The sequence below is a fragment of the Lathamus discolor genome, chromosome 1 (genome assembly GCF_037157495.1).
Source record: "Lathamus discolor isolate bLatDis1 chromosome 1, bLatDis1.hap1, whole genome shotgun sequence".
NCBI classification, from domain to species: domain Eukaryota; kingdom Metazoa; phylum Chordata; class Aves; order Psittaciformes; family Psittacidae; genus Lathamus; species Lathamus discolor.
In genome coordinates, this window is record NC_088884.1 from 153,237,562 (window position 1) to 153,255,006 (window position 17,445).

General features: G+C 38.4%; 1 protein-coding gene across 2 annotated transcripts in view; it reads left to right on the forward strand.

Moving 5' to 3' along the window:
• The window catches only part of KIAA0232 (KIAA0232 ortholog), a 71,597-nt gene that overhangs the window by 35,113 nt on the left and 19,039 nt on the right, over positions 1 to 17,445 (forward strand). For both annotated transcript variants that reach the window (XM_065659737.1, XM_065659743.1), the window contains exons 3-5: positions 2,519 to 2,656; positions 15,868 to 15,934; positions 17,351 to 17,432. In XM_065659737.1, coding sequence (XP_065515809.1) covers positions 2,519 to 2,656; positions 15,868 to 15,934; positions 17,351 to 17,432 — 287 coding nt within the window. The remainder of the gene's footprint in view (positions 1 to 2,518; positions 2,657 to 15,867; positions 15,935 to 17,350; positions 17,433 to 17,445) is intronic.

Genomic DNA, 17,445 nt, shown 5'->3' on the forward strand with positions numbered 1-17,445 from the left:
GAAGGGAACAGAAGGCCTTAGTGATTCTTTCCATGTGAAGTAACTAGTTTACTTCCCTTTGTGCATACAGAATATTTCATTGAACTGCTTTCTTTCCTGTCTGTCATGGACTTAGTATTTTCCAGTCTAAGGAGTAAACCTACTAATGGCCTCCTGACTACTGGAGATGAAAGAGGGGGGAGGGAGAACCCAACCCAAAAAGGTGAGGAGAAAAAAAGTAAGACGTTAATTTCAGTCATTTGAAATAACTGGATTTGTATGGTTTTAACCAATTTTGTCATAATAGCAGAATTCCACTTGGTTTGTGTGCCACACATCACTTTCTGCAAACTCACTTGCTAGGGCATGTGACATTTTCATGTTTTACTGTAATGCCCTTGGTTTTGATACATTACAACAAGAATTAGGTGCAAGTTTTCTTCACTCTTCTGTAATGGTTTATGGGTGTGGTGTTTGTGTGCAGAAGGTGCAAGGTCCTCCATAAATTCAGGCTATGTCAAATGCATGCTGATACATGTATCAAATATATGGTGATAAATACTGTAGTTTACATGAGGATGTAATTTTGGACTTCAGAATTCTATGTGGAATAGCTGTAACCCATGGTGTTTGTAAAATCTGAGGGTTAAAAATTACCAAGTTTGTGCAGGGTAAAATAAATCCCCAAACTCAAAGTTTTCAGGAGCTTTTTTCCTGTAAAACTTACAAGGGTGGTGTGAAGCGCTTGGCAGCCACGCGTGACTGAAAACCAGCATGGTCAGAAACAAGTTTTGTGTGTGTAGTAGAAAGAGGTAGAAAGGAAGAGAGGATTCTCCTGGAGCTCTGTCCTCAACCACTGTCCTCCAAGATGAGCCTTTTTGTTCGCAGAGTGCTTACTCTGGAAGAAGAGATGAGACCGTGATACACACGTTGAGGGGGAATTCCATTTAGTCTGCCTTCCCCATTTAAAACATTCAGTATTTCCTGCAAGGATTAAATATTTTACAATTGAAATGTGTTGAATTTTGTAGGCAGGTGTCAGATACCTTTCATGTAATGTGTGTGGAGAACTGAACTGCATGAAATGCTTTATAAATTTCTCTAAGCATAAAGGTTCTTACTGCTCTTGTGACAAGCTGCTGGTATATATGGCTAGTAAAGCTGCTTTTGCTGAGGTTGGATTTAATGTAGCAGTGCAAAGCAAAGTTTTGTTGGAGCAGATAAAATGAAGTACTAAAATATATAGCATTTTGGTAACGTTTTCCCAGTGTAGATGTTGCCTTCCACGTAAAAATAGAGTAAGCAAAGTTATCCCAGTGCACGTTTGCTCCGTGCCTGGATTTTGAGCAACATATTGCAGATGGGTACGTGTGTTTTCATTCATAAGTGGGCCCACATGGATGAGCAGGACAGGCTTTGGAAGTTCGTGGGGGGTAGCTGGGCCTCATCAGTTTGTATATGTTCATCTGAATATTGTGAAGAGTTAGAGTGCTCTACAGTCACACTGTATAGAGAAATGTATAAACTACAGTTTTGAAAAGACTAAAAGTGGAGTGTAGATGTCTCTTGAACCTGTTTTCTGAAAAATTTTCCTGCTATTTCTTTCTGTTAGTCCTTCTTCGAACAGTAGCCTGTTCAAATGTCTTTTGACATCAAATGAAACACTGACATCTTGCACAAGGAAAACTAGAGGAACTGGTAGCTTTTTGTTCTTTCAGAACTAAATCAGTTTCTCCAGGTTTGGTGATGAAATGAGACTGAAGGACTCAGCCATATCAAATCACAAATGGTAGCCATTTCAGTGGCTGCTTCTGGGGTGGTTGTTCCCTCTCCAACCCCTTTTTTCCCATCTTACTCTTTGATTGCACAGAGGCAACTAGTTTCACTGACAGTTTGGTTTTACTTCATTTTGAAGCCATGGGCAGTTGAGAGTTGTTTGAAATGAGGGCAGGCCTTAGCCTGGATTTCATTAGAATCAGTAACAAGTGTGCTGAAAAGGTTAAAATAGGCCTGTTGAAAAGCATCAGGTGTTTGTGGGTCTCTCTGAAGATGATTTAGACCAGTGTGTATTAGAAGATGCTAAAGATACTCTATTGTGAGACTGAGTTGAAGGCTTTGGAACCTAACGTTGCATTTTCTTCTTTGCACTTGCTTAGCTTTCTCTTTAGCTTGCTCCCAACTCTGAACTACTTACTTCCCATCCTTATTATTTTAGAGATCAGTGACACTCTCTTAATATATTTTGTATAAATTAAATAAACTCAACTGTAAGTTGACCATAAAATGATCTTTATGGATATGTTTTGCAATTGGAAATTATTGCAGTGAAGTGTGAGTACCCCCTGTGTCCTGTGAAAAATATATGTGCTTTTCTGAATAGTAAGTGCAAGTGTAATGTAATCAAACTAAATTGTAATTTTTAGTAGGTAGGAAGAGCTTGTTTTTATGTTATGCACTGTGTTATCTGTAGTCCTGTTCTGCCATAGTACTGATATATTCATGTATTTTCAGTAATGTAATGTGTTTATCTTGATTTTAGGAGAATGACATCTTCCTGGGCTGGGAAAAGGGAGCTTACAAGAAATGGGGAAAGAGTAAGAAAAAGTGCTCTGATCTAACACTAGAGGAAATGAAAAAACAGGCTGCTGTCCAGTGTCTTCGCTCTGCTTCTGATGAAGTAAGTTTGGACTATTTAGTATTTAAGACTTTATGCCCTTTGTGTTAGATATGTTTAGCTTGGGATGCTTCTATTTTAATTTGTGGCTTTGTGAAGTGCCATTTCACCAAGAGTTCTCTGAGTGTTCTTCATGTTTCTTTAGGAAGTTACGAAATCCAGGCATGGCAGCAGGATTTCACAATATATCCTGTACTATGTAGTGCCATGCTTTCCTTTCTGTAAGCCCTCCCCTGTTGTCAAGGGCAGTTTCAATGGACCAGTTTGTGTTGAAATTACCACAAAACTTTGCATAAAGTTATTTCCTTAAAGTCTGAATTTGCGTTGTGTGTGAGCAGCAAGGAATGAAATATTTGGCCACTCTGCTTTGTACGTCCTGTATCCAGAACTGCTAATTAAAACGCAGTGTATACTAGCAAATGTTCACTTTCCAGATTACCTGGAGTGAAGTGCGCTGACTGGAGAAGGTGAGGAGAGGTGAAGGCATCGGGGTTAAGGAAGGTACCAGAGGCAGCAGATACCATGTAGCTCAGTGGAGAAGTGAAGAAAGAGAGAGGCAGTTGAAGGAAATGTTTAAAAAGAAAAAATAATCTGTAGCACAGGTCCATGAAGTCTCTGCAGGGAGGTTTTTCAGACAGCAGAAGGGAAAAAGTCTGTCTTTTAGTCTCCAGAACTGCAAATACTCTCATCTGTCACTACTGTAAAAAACAACTCTACCTCACCCATGCAGCTTGGTTGCATTATTGCTCCGTGCAGTTTCCTAGTCACAATTTGTGCTTGTGCAAGCATTTGTGTAGATGTGTGGTGAACTGGATTGGGAAGGTGAATCAATTTCCTGAGATTAACCTGACTAGGGTGGAGGAAATGTTAACACAAAGATGTTTCCTGGTTAGGTTTGTCACATAGGCACTTGCGGCAACAAGCATGAGGAAGGTATGTGGCCAAGAATAATGGAGGAAGTGGGGTTGATTTCTGTGGTTATTCTCACCACCACCACCACCTTCAGCAGCATTGCCATCACATACTCTGTTACTGTTGTGAAGCTACTTGAGCATTTGTTCAGTTGCTAAAGTGCCGATTGACTAATAGGGAGATTTCTGAACTCCTGTTTTCCCATTGCTAACGTAGTGATCCAAAATATAATGCTGTTGGTAATTTGCTCTGCTCTCATACTTACAGAATATTGAGGTCAGCACTCTGCTGTAAAAGTTAATTTAAATATGAATCAAATACGAAGAAATAATTGCAAAAAGTAATGTCTTGAGGATGTGACTATCTTTATATACTCATTTTATGGACAACAAAAAGTAGTAATTTCATATGTAGACTTGTAGGTGATGGATTTTTAGCTTTAGAAATTATTCTCTTGATGCGTCTTCATGCAGCTGAAAATCAAGGAGCATCTCGTAGAGCTAAATTTATGCTATATAGAGAAATGTAGTTGAAAAGAAAAAGGAAAGAGGTAAATTTAGTAATAATCCCTGATCTGCCTCCACTTGAAAGTTTCTATAATTTCAAGTGGAAGAGGGAAAGAAATCCTTCAACTAGAGTTTTGAAAGAATAAAAGATCTGTGATCTAAAAGGTTGAACAAGTAACTTCCTCCATTGACTCCTGGCACCTTGTCAGATTTTTAGTGCTCAGCATTAACCTGTAACCTGCAATCTGTAGACTTGTGTTATTTTGGGGATATTTTGACTTCTGTTGCATGTGCAGACAATTGAGCTTGCACATTTGTTGTCTTAAGTGAAATTGCAGGTCAGAGTCTTTTGAAATGTATTTTCAAACACAGGATGGGAACCCTTTAAACCTTAAAAAAACCTCTCCAGTTATTACTTAAAGCTGTTCATAGGTAGTTTAACACCTGTATTGCATGGAAGAGAAACATAAATCAATGGGTTTTTGTAACCCTGGAGTTGGGGGAGTGGTGATCCTGCTTTGATGCTACTGATACTTAAACTAACTTGTAAGGTATCCTTTCTGCTTTTCAAACACCTTTCCTATGTTGGCTGGTTTCTGTACTTATGTTTGTGTGTTAATCTGATGGGAATAATCAGTAGCTTTTGTACCATGAAGCATAATGTGAAAATACTATTTCTGCTGAGGCACTGAGGCTGCTCCATCGTTTCATGATTTCGTCTTTAAAAAAAGCTAAAAATACTCGGTTGATTGTGGCCAGAATTGATGATTCTGTGTGTAAGTGGTGTTTGTAAAAACTGTTGCAATACAAACAAATACTGTTTTTCCAATGCCATTTGATTTTTTTCTTAATCATCTGAAAATCTTTACCTGTAGTGAGGGTTTTTTTTGTGTCAAATGGGTAGATGTGTTCATTAGGATCTTCATACATGTCACCTAACAGCTTTGCTCTCACAGATTTTTTTCTTCTTGCAAGGGGGCTGGCAATAGTCCACACAGGCAGTTTTGGAGCTTGGTTATAGTGTTGCTGTCCTTCTGTGATCCCTTTTTCAAACTAGTGGTTATGGAAATACCAATACTCTCACACGAATACGGAACACTTGCTCTTCCAGCCTAACCTCTTTCAACTTTAGCATTGGAGCAGAGCACGGTTGAGGTAGCTCCATTACTGGGAGCAATCAAAAGAGGTCTTAGTGTATTTAAACTTTAGTATATTTAAGTAGAATTAAAGTGAAATGGTTGGAATGTTTACCCTGTGTGTGTGTCTGTAGAGAGAGTGTATATACACACACGGGTGTACACACAAACCAACAGACAAAAAACCCCAGGGAGCTGATTAAATTAAGACTTTAGGATCCTGCAACCTGATCTATTTTAAAGGGGAAAAAAAAGAGGATGAAAAGGTGTTGAAGGTTAATAATAACCTTTCTAACCCTTGTAGGAAATGACAGAGATCCAGGTACCATAATTTTTGTGTTCATATTTAATTATCTAAGCCATTAATGTGTTGAGAAATTGCAGACAGTCAGCCTCCACCCCCTACCGGTAACCCAAGGCGCTGAAATAGGGTGATCACTTCAAAAAGATGCTTAATGGGGAGAAGAAGTAATAAAATAGATTAGATGAAAATTGACTTGGTAACAGTAAACACTGTTTTGTCAGTCATTTAATGGTTGAAATAAATATTTTGAAATCTTGTCTCCTGTGGATTTTCATTTACATCATATTCATTCTTAGGGAGTACTTCATTTGGTAGCTTAGTTTTGTCTGAATTCAGTTTTTCATGTCATTAAAAAGAGTAATGCTGTTAAACACTAGTCTGAGACAGAAATCCAAGATTCTGGTTATAATTTAATGGTGCAGAAAACAAATATTTGACTTCAAAAAGGCCACAGTTTGATGTTTGTTTCTAAAACATTTCTTAAGTTAAGGGTTATGATTCCCCATCCCTGGCGGCAGTCTTCAAGGCCAGGTTGGATGGGGCTTTGAGGAACCTGGTCTAGTGGACAGTATCAGAGAAGCTGCAGTCTTTTGACCACTCTGCATCACTGTATCTTGTAGTGGCAAAGCATGTTGCGAACTAAGTGCTTTTGTGAGCGGAAGCCGGATTTTGACAGATACTATCCGGTATATGTAAGAATGCAAATTGTTAATATATGTATGTTCCAAGGACAGTATTTTTTTTTGTGATAAGCATTTTAGAGTCTTAAATTGTCTAAATTTGTATGAATCCTTGGCTGCAGATGCTCTTGATGCAGTCAGAAGCAGAGAAAATGTAAGTACATCGCAACTTGCCAGAAAATGAAGACAGAATGATGGTGAGAACTTTTTAAGACAAGTACTTTAATGTAGCAATCAATTGCTATTCTTACTGCAGTTCTAAGGTTTATTTTTTTCCCAAACTCTTGAATGGAGTATAAATAGCAGCTCAGAGATGTGCTGAAGAATTGTTCAGATTTTAAACAGCTTGTTAATATCGACCTTGAGTAGAGATTTTCTCTTAAGTCTTATCCTGCTGAACTGTAGAAGAAACTTTAAAATGTTGGTTTACAATGAAGTGGAAAAGCAGGGGTATCCATTCTAATGAAATGTTGGATTAAAGGAAATAATAAATGTTTGGGACTGGGCAGTATTTACGTGAAAGTCCTTTGAAGAAAATAAGATGTTTTATCATGAAATTACTGCCGTAAATTTTGAGTAAAACCAGCTGTTTCTCTCAGCATTAAGTGACTTCTTTTGTTGTTAGTTTTGTTCCTGTTGTGTTAATTCCTATTTGGTACACTTACAACTGGTAAGGTCAATTTGTTCCTGTATAGCTTCTGAGATGCCTTTTATCTTTAAGCCTCCTAATTCTGAAAGCCTGTAAGTTATTTTGGATTTGAATGATGAAACTTATCCATAACAAGACAGAAAGTATCTTTGAGACACAGAAGTAGAAAAGTAAGAGTTTAGAAATTCACCTGTGTGTATTTTTGCAAGATTGGAATTAGAAGTTAATTTTTGAGACTGGTACGTGAAAGACCTTTCAGTAGGTATGTTTCCTAGTAATAATACCGAAATTACTCCTGTTGCCTGTACATTGGTCATAAATCCATCTTAATTACCTTTTAACTGACTAGTTTTCTGCTAAAAATTGCGTTGCTCAATAGAGTAAACAGATTTTCAGCTGTTGCTGCAGTTCCTGTGTAATACTCCACTCACTGAACACTTGTAGCATTACATGTGAAGTTCCACCCGAAGATGGTGCCAGAGTTTCAGTTAAAGCAGTTCACGTATCTTTATTCCGCTGAACTGGATGAGGACATTTTAAGAGTGAGCAAAGGAGACTACTTTATATGTCTTACTTTCTGCACTGATGAAACCAGATCTCTCTGCCTAAAGGTGGCCACTTCCCCTAAGCTGTTCCACAGCACACGCTGAGACATTCCCGGTGTCTAGTGCTGCAGGTCTCTCAAGGCATGTCCTCATGGGGCTCAGGCAGTGAGCTCCATTTCTAACCACATTCTCAAAATCTGCAAATGAAACAGTGTGCAACATGTTAGAATAGGAATTAGTCATGGTCGATAGATCCCGTAATGAATTTTCATAGAATCATAGAATGGTTTGGGTTGGAAAGGACCTTAAGGTCATCAGGTTCCAAGCCCTCTGCCATAGGCAGGGACGCCTCACACTAGACCATGTCATCCAAGGCCCTCTCTGACCTGGCCTTGAGCACTGCCAGGGATGGAGCATTTACCACTTCTTTGGCCAACCCATTCCAACGCCTCACCCACCCGCACAGTGAAGAACTTCCTTATATCTAACCCGAACTTCCCCTGTTTAAATTTAAACCCATTCCTCCTTGTCCGATCGCTACAGTCCCTGGTGAAGAGAATTTTGAAGAGTGCTGCTCTAATACTTTTAACAAAAGCAAGCAGTGCCTTCCATCCTGCTGGGCTGGGAACTTACTGTTTGGAGTAACACTGAAGCATAATTGGTGAAGCTTCCTGACAATAATTTCTTTGAAACATAGTCAGGTGTGGGCATTCTGTTACTGGGAGCACTGGCTTTGCTTACTTTGAATTATGAGGGGGCACTGTAACTCTTGTGATACCTGTTATATGGGAGCACTTGGTGGAACAAGTGTGGCTCTAGTGAACAGCGTTTATAGGAATTTGAAGTTACAGTCTCATTCTGCAATGTACCTGCTTTCCGCACAAATTTGAGATGAGTCTAAAATAAGATCCTGTTGGAAGTTTCTTGGCATTTGTCATTGTTCTTACTCTATGTGCAGAACTGTCAAATTTCCCTGCAGTTACTACAGTTCTGGACGTAAGCCTTATTTGAAGAAATAAGCTCCTAATCAGGCCAAATTAATCAATTGGTTATGATTCCATGTTTGAGCAGTTTTTGTTGATGGGTTACTGAGGCCAACTATTGTAGGCTCCAAAGATTATGGTGCCTGTGTGCCAGTTAGACTAAGGATTGTGGAGTTTATAGCACAGGGAATATGTCTCATCTCTCTTTACATAGGATGCCAGATTAACTAGATTAAATCCCATTTTAAGCACTGATTTATTTCTACTTCTCTAATGTAAGCCAGTATTAATTAGGTAATACATTCTGAAAACTACACTAGGGTACCAGGGAATCAGGTAGTAAACATTAAATGGTTTGTAAGGGATTTAGCTTGTGTGTATTCATGTAACTAGAAGTGGCATGGATAAGAGATGTGTAAAGAAAGTGCTCAATGTTCTTTTATTTTTTAAAGAAGGTGGAAAATCTTAATCAGAAAGCCCTGTAAGGAGGGTAGCCAAGTGCTAGGATGAGTATTGTTAATGTAAAGATAAAGCACAGCACAAGAATGAAGCAAGTTGTGTAAGCAACATCTTAAATCAGAAAGATGAAATGCTGAAGTTGCTGTTGAAAAGCTCAAATTTGTCAGAGCAAAAATAAGAAGTTAAAGGTCCAAAACAACTATAATGCTTCTTGAAGCATATACCCTGACTAGCTGGTTCATCAGCATTTCTGTGTGTCTGAGGATGATTGTTCCAAATACTTTCCAGGAGATACCCAAATACTTCACAAAACCAATGGATTTTCTCTGTCTTCTGGGCTGTATCCTGTTGGCCTTCTGGAAGGGGATATACTAACTGCTTCTAGAAAACACAGCATTATTTAGGAAAGGATTTACAAGTTTTCCAGGAGCCAAGAAGAATTTCAGCCAAGATGTATGTTTTGAAAAGCACAATCAAGCTGGGACTGATGTCACTCAGCTGTTTCTGTGCAAAGGCACCATAGGGTTTTATTATTTCCAACCACTCATTGTTTTTCTGTGATAACTTAATCTGTATTGGTTCAAGAGAATTTGTGTTAGCTCTGTATTATCAAATCCATTGCCTTCGGAAGTTTTCCTTCTTTCTCCATTCATACATTAAGCTGTAGATGATACTGATTTTGGCAAACTATATTAGCCTGTGCTTTATAACTTCAGATACCAACTAGAAAAGTGAAGTGAATGCCTTGCTAAGATAACCATCACAGAATGAAGTGCAATAAATCAATTCCTTTTTCCTTATGAATTTGGCTTTTAAATAGATATTCATAGTACCACATGTCTGATTTGTCAGGTTACTGAAGCTGCTACCTTGAGTATAATAATAATTTTAATGGAAGTTGACAAAAGTTTTAGTTACTCCAATTTTTATGTAAGTTTTCTTGATACAGAGAAGGTATATAATGAACCTAGAAAAGTTCTTTATGGGAGCTCAGTCTACATAGAAGTTGCTTCTTAATTATTTTGGGCATTTGTTTTTCAATTTGCATCAAACCAGCAAAAGTAAATGAATGCTTGCCTTGTACTTCTTTGTATTTAAGCATCTCCCATAGTATAAATCATTTTATATTGGAGACTGAAAGTAGGTGTTTGGTATGACTGAACATTATTTCACCTTGCATGTACTCCCAGTGGTGATGGGAGCAAACCAGGGCAAGGCAGTTCTCTCACTTGCAGCTTCTCTGGTAAGTCTGAGGCAGAAAGAAAGTTTGTGTATGTACATCTTAGAGGGAGAAGGCGGCACAAGCTTTCAGATACAAGTGTGGTCACGAAAATGGCTTTGAAGTCAGCATGTTTTCTTATAACCACTGAATAATAATCCAGAAGAATAGTTTCTAGAGATGAATGATACTTTCTGGGGGGGGGGGGGATGACTTTCACCTCAATGTAGCCTGCTATGGGTGGCAGCTACAAGAATTAAGTTTTAAATAACAGAAGTCAAATTAGCTGCTCTATTAACTCACATTTAGATCTAGCATGTTCATTTTAAGTCAACTTGAACTGGTAGTTGACCTCTTTTATCTAGAATTAGTAAATAACGTGGACTCTTAGAATGTGAGGAGTGAAGTGGTGAATTACAGCTCTGAAATCTGACCCTGATCCTAGGTATGTGGCTTACCTTTCCTAACGCTGTTTTAATACAGAAGAAAGGACTATGAGAGTTACAAGGAAGTCATTTTTATCTCCTTGTTGGAGAGCTATTGCTCTCATTTTGCTCAAGGTTGCTTGGATTTTTGTGATATCAAGTCAATTTGTCTGCTTGGAAATCAATATTCTGAGGCCACAGATCTACTGAAGATTACTGGGATCAAGTATTCACAAGCCCCAAAAGAGAAGTCAATAAATAGCATTTTTCTGATAGGCCCAGTGTCTTTGTTGTAAATCATTATGTATTCCAGTGAAAAGATAAAGATTTAACTGTGTTCTCACTACTGAAGGGTCAAAACACATACAAATGCATACTCTTCGATGTTTCTTAGTGTCATCTAGTTTATTATGCTGGAGGAAAATCCCATAATGCAATGTGGAACCGTGTTTTATTCCTTTGAGCTCTTCCTTGCATTGAACATCCCAGGGAGGCTGCGGTTTGGTAGATTTATTTATTGGTTCCTTTACTTATGTAGTTGGTGATTCTGGGGGTTAGGGATATTTTTTTAGTCCTTTTTTTTAGTCTAGCTCTCAAGTACCTCTTTTGATGGTACTTGTAATCACATAAATTATACTGTATCAGAATGTTAGAAGATTAAAACTTAGACTTTTATCTAGCTCTCATCATCCTACAAAATATAGAAATAGATGTGTGGTTGCAGTGAATCACATTTTATGCCTTATTCAGTTCACGTGGCTTAACAGCTGATTCATACAGAACAGCTACCTAATCCTGCTCTTGGTGACAGGCTGCATGCCAAGAAAACAGTGCTGGTACACTGCAGTCGGGGTACCATCTCTGTCTGAAGAGTCCTGTGACCTGTTAAAAGAATGAATTGGAAGTATAAATATATTGATTTACTTATTGATTTACTACTAAATTAGCAGATTGTTTGAACTTGTATTCTGCAAAAGGAGTTTCTGTATGCTGCTCCAGATGATGCTGCTTTAGCAGGGATTTCAACTAGATGATCTCCGGAGGTCCTTTCCAATTTAAACAGTCTGTACATCTGGGAAAGTGAAACAAGGATTTGGTTTAAGTGTAAGCTCAAAGCTCTGAAAAGCCTAAAAGCAAATGAGTGATTATTTTAATTGCTGAAGTAAAATGAAGTGTAATGCTTTTGTCTTTTCAAAAAGCTTGGAGGAACACGGGTATTTCCTCATAGCTTACAGGCCTGAAGTAAAAAGCCATACTTAACTACACAGTTCAGAGCTTTGGGAGGAAGCTTATGTTAGGCCAGAAGCAAAGAAAAGAAACCCCCAAACCCAAAACAACCCCCTCCAAAACAAACTTCCCTTTCAGTGGTATAATCTGATACAGTTCTGTTTCTGTGTGTGTTTATGGTAGGTCAGATTCTGAGTTCGGGCTGTCAGAACTTTGTTTTCCTTTTTTTGTCCAGAACTTTCGGCTCTTGTGTATGTGCAGATCTGCAGAACAGAGTATACATCTGCATGGCGCTTTCTGGATGGAAGTACGATACCCATAACTAGACATCATTACTGGCTGATGGGAAGTGGTGTAAGCTCAGCAGAACAAAATAATTTTGCTGAGCAATGTAGCCTCAGTTCCATAAGAATAACTGTGTCAAATAATAGTGGTGCGTGAACATCTGGGATCAAATTCAGGAATCACTTGTCAGCTCCTGGATGGTCTGCAGCATAAGTGCTTGTTTGCAACACTCAGAAGTAACATAGCACGGATAAATGTCAACAAGAATTAAAGAGGTTTGTCAAGAATCTGAGAGGAGCTCATGTTTCACAGCTTCTTACTAAAAACTCTCAGAACATAGGAAGAAGCCAGTGCCCACTGTTAACGTAGGCAACAGTTTTTAGTGGATTTGAATTTGGTGTACGTAATGCTGTTTTGTTTCCATGGCTCACAATTACACTGATCATTTAAAATTTAGAGGAATACTTCATAAGTAACTGGATTTAATATCTTCTGGGAACATTTTCTACAGCTACACAGGGGTGTGAACGTACAAAAGCAGTCAGGTTGCTTTAAGCTAATGAGTTACCACTTGTCATCTGTGACTGCTCTACTTCCAAAGTAGAGCACATTAAAAAGATGTTTGATTTAAGATTTGCTATTTTATATATGTGTAATACATATATATATATATGCATGTATGGCTTTTTTAAACAAAAAAAACACCCAATATTTTACATATATATAAAAATATGTGTGAGCTTTGCTGGTTTTTAATTGCTCTCATTCCTCGTTATGCAGAACTACGTTAATTTTGCTCTGAATAGAGCTGTGTTGGTCAGTAAGGAAGACATTGGCTATTAGGGTCGTGTAACTCCAGCAGTCCGATTGACTGTTCTTGTTCATGCTGGGTGAGTTCAGCAGCTTAATTTATCTGTTAGCTTGGCCACTCTTATGCCAGTAACATTACACCTATCCTTTATGTAATCCTTCCCTTGCTTCAGCCAGCTGATGAAAAGCCAAGAAGAAGAACTTTTGATGGAACTGGATGTAAGTTAAAAAGGAAATAGAAATATGTTGGAAACAGTAGAGCAGAATAAAATGTGTTTGGTATGGGGGAAGTTTTGTTATATAGGATGAAAAATGTGAATTAAAATACAATGTGCTGCTCATTGTAGTCTGAATGAGAGAAAAGGGGTAGTAGAAATCTGGGTCAGTAGTTAAAATAATCGTGCAGATAATCATGAGGTTTAAGCCTTTCATGTTGGAATTCCAATAACAATCATAATTAGGCACTAAGACTTCCAGGTTGAAAAATGTTTGTGAGGTACTCCAGTATTTGCACTCTTTGGGGACTGTCTTTAAAATTTGAACATAAGCAAAGCACTTTAGGCAGATCACCTAATTCTGTTAACTGACTGTGTCCTCCTGAACCAAGCCAGCGCCTGGGATATCTTTCTTTCTGGCAGGGGGATTGCTGCAACTGCAATGCATTAACTTCAACAATGAAAAAACGCAGTAACTAAATCTCATACTCCGCAAACAGCACTGTCGCATAGGAAATAATTGCCGAGGCATTCGCTATGTTAAGTCTGCAGCTTGGTTTATATACTGCAGTAAGAGGTTGAGCAAGTGGTCTCTAGAGGCTTGGCATTCTGCACAGTGGCTTCCCCCCCCCCTTTTTTAAAGCTAGCACTAGCTCCACCAGGGAGCTATGCAGGACAGCAGGCAGCGCGTCAGCTGACTCCAGTATTAGTTTCATGGTACAGGAGGAAATGAAGCGCTTGATTCTATAAGTTTTCACTTCTTCGGTGTAATGGTGAGCTAATTGTTGCCGGTTTGGGGGATATTTTTGACGTGGTGTTATAATTAATTTAAGGAAGTGAATCTTTATTCCTTAGATTTTGAGTATTTGCTACAGGTGTCTGATTAAAGAGTTGGGAGAGCTGAGCCAAGCCAAGGCCAGCTCCTCCTCTGTTGCCCTTTCAGGGGGACGAGGGGGTAGTCGGGAGTGCTATAGGCATGAAGTCGCAATTATTAGAACTGCATAGGTTTGTCCATATCTAAACGATTTATGTTATGTTGGTAAATTTACTGGTACAGAAGATGCCTTCTAAAGTTTAATATTGCTAAGTCATCCTCAGTTAAGTATGTGGCATAAAGGTTTATATTTAGCACTTCAGTGTAGCAATGCAGTTAGGAACACAAAATTGCTTTCTCACTTGGCTGCAACTAATTGAAATTTAGAAGTTAGCCTATAAGTCATTGCTTCAGTATATGATTTTTCAAGTGTGTGTTTCTGACAGAGGATTAAATAAGCTAGTTTCACTGTATAAATTAGTTTTCCCTTTTCCATAATATTTTCTTGTGCTTTATCAACATACACTCATATTTCTTAGCAATTTGTAGCCAGTCATCAGGAAAGAGAAGAAACTCTTAGTTCTTGGGAAAATGAAAGCTTTATACTACCATGGTGACACAGCAAATCAAACTCTTTTTCATGTGTTTCTGTTACTTGATATTTGTTCTGCGTTATCGTTGGAGAGAATGCATATTCCATGACTGTATGCGCACAAGATCATGTCAAATTCAGAAGGTGAGATAATTTTGTAGGAGGTTTGTCTAAGTCTCAAAATCTCCAAGTATGATGGGGACAAGCTGCTGGAGTTGTTATTGAGGAAGCTGTGCATAGCGTACAAGAAGCTGCACAGTTCTTCCTCATTACCATTCTCAGCTGTATGTAATGTGCAGGGGACTTCTCATCTTCCCCACTTGTTACAGGTTGTTGTGTTTAGCTGTGATTCCAGCCTTCTGTTAGCAGTTACCGAAAGCGCAAAGTTTAATCTCCAAGCATGATCCGTGAGCACTGAAGTAATAAGAACACGAACATGTACACCGTACACACCTCATCTGTGCAGCAAGAATGGTCATTTCAGGCTGTATGTTTGTAATAAGTATTTTGCTGACCGGAGTTCAACTTCTGTTTCATTAGAATAGCATGGGGGGGGGGGCTGGGGGGTGTTCTCCTTTTAGGCAGCTGGTAGTATCTTGTACCATTTTGTGTGTGTGTTTATTTTTCAGTATATGCTGTTCCAGTGCTGATGGTTTTATTTATTGCTGCTTGCAAATCTAGGTGAATAATAAAATCAGAAACATGTGAGAATAGCACTGAAATGGGTTTAAAAAGGAAGCTTGAATGTATGGAAGGTTTATGTGGAGGAATAAAGGAGGAAAATAGGGGTTTATAAGGTGTTTATTTTTTCCTCTGCTCTCCTGAGTAAACACCACAATGTTTAAAAAGAGAAAAACCTGGGCATTGCAAACTGGCAAAACTGTGGGCAAGTTGTGGATAAAGATACTGTGGAAGTGTTTCTTCTCCTCCTCTACCACGTTACACGTATGTGTCTTCATACTGTTTTCCTTTCACCTTCACTTCTGATTTTCAGCAACCTTTTAACAGTCCCTTTTTCACAGGTAAATTTTTGTGCAACCAGAAGGGTCAAGCTTAGCTTTTTAAAAATGCGTCTTAGTGAGTAGTTGATTATTGAACTTTATCGACTCTTGCTTAAATCCGGAGTGATACAGTGCAGTAAATGTGAGTTGCAGAGGCAGCAAAACCTTGGAGGTACAATACTGCAACAATATGGCTTGTCGTTTGAAAGTGTGAATGTGACTGCCTGTTTCGTGGAATCATTTTGACCTCTAATTCGTGTATTTATAAGAATGAATGTATACCTAGGAATAATTTTTGTGGTTTTTTAATGAGTAGTTACCATGCAAAAAGAAAACCACATCCGCTAAGGTATGATTACTGTCTTGATGTGTTTCTGCAAAATGAATATTCTTTTAAATAAGTTATGTTTTCTTTTAATTTTCTTTTCTCCTGTGGTTTTGTTGTTGTGCAGAGCTCTGGGATTGAAACGTTAGTGGAGGAGCTTTGCTCCCGACTGAAAGACCTTCAGAGTAAGCAAGGTGAGGAACAAACCTTTAAACTTCTGAGGCCATATATATTGTATGCACAAACTGTAACGTTCTGAGACTTGAGGGTGGGGGAGTGGGCTGTTAATTCAGTAGCTTTTAATAGAGGCCATGCAATTTTAAAATACATTTGAATAATATCATTCAAATAGTTTAAGCAATTCTGTACTAGTATGTTCTGTTTACCTAAGGAATAGCCATTCACAAGTGGAGTTTTCCTCATGAAAAGCTGTACCTGTTCATGTCCAGCTATGCCTGCTTTTTTAGTTTAAACCACAACAGGATTGGTTACTAAAAAAAGCAGGAATAGCTGGATATGACCATTCATTCCACCTCCCCACTAAAAAAGTCAAAATAGTCTTGAGTTTGTTCCTTTTGGGTGTTGATACTTGTAAAGAGTAGACTGGCCTCAGACCAGTTGCATACAGGCTATGCCTGTGAAAAGCACCCCAGCGGCCGTCGCTGAAAAGTGTGCTTCATGTTTCTGGGCTCTAGGGAAATGATAATGGGGACTTGGTGTTGCCAAGCTTAGGGCAGGGAACATACTATAAGATAGTGGTGTCTCCAATGAAAATTCATCACAGCAGTCTTTGACACAGTAAAATTAATATGCTCAGCATGTCGTATAAATAGCAATAAATAAGGGATAAGTATGCACCTGCTTAAAGCATGGTAAATATTTATTTAACATAAATAAAATCATGGGGTTTAGCCGTTTCCCTTTTCCTGTTTTTAAACAGTAATTGCTAGTCAGCTCTTAGTATTTCATAGTGCTGTGCTGTGACACTTTCTTACTGAGCCAAGGTGAGGTTGACTGTTTATTTTGGAGGGGAAAAAGTAAAATGACCATTATCCCACAGCATTTATTTTTTGGTATGTTACAGATTTCAATAGAAATAGAAGTCTTTAGAGTCAGCCCTCACCCAGGAAATACGCCTTTACATATACCTAGGGCACAGCATCTACTGCAGGAGCACTTCCCTGTAGTGAAACACATGAGAAGTTAGATGCAGCCATTCATAAAAATACTTAGTTAAATAGTTGATTTCTTAAAAAGTCTTCCTTTATATGCAAGAATGGAGATAAGGATTTGGATATGGAATAACTGACTATACAATAGCAAGTCTGCTAGTGGGGGCATTGCTAACCATGAAGCTGCACACAGCTGGTTTGCCAGTCACGTATAGTGAAAACTGCAGGACTTAACAACCGAGGAAAACTTGACTCTTGGGTGGTAACTTGTAATCTCTTTATGTATAACAACCAGACAATAAATTGTGTTATTTACAATGTTTTATGGACTTTTGCTGCTATTACAGGAATGTATCCTGGTGCTTTTGTTAAATACTGTTAAATACACTGGCGTTTTGATTTTTTCTGTTAAGCATTTGGAATTTTCTTCCAAAACAGAGGAGAAGATTCACAAAAAGTTAGAAGGCTCTTTGTCTCCTGAGACTGATTTATCTCCCACAGCAAAGGATCAAGTAGAAATGTATGCATTTTTT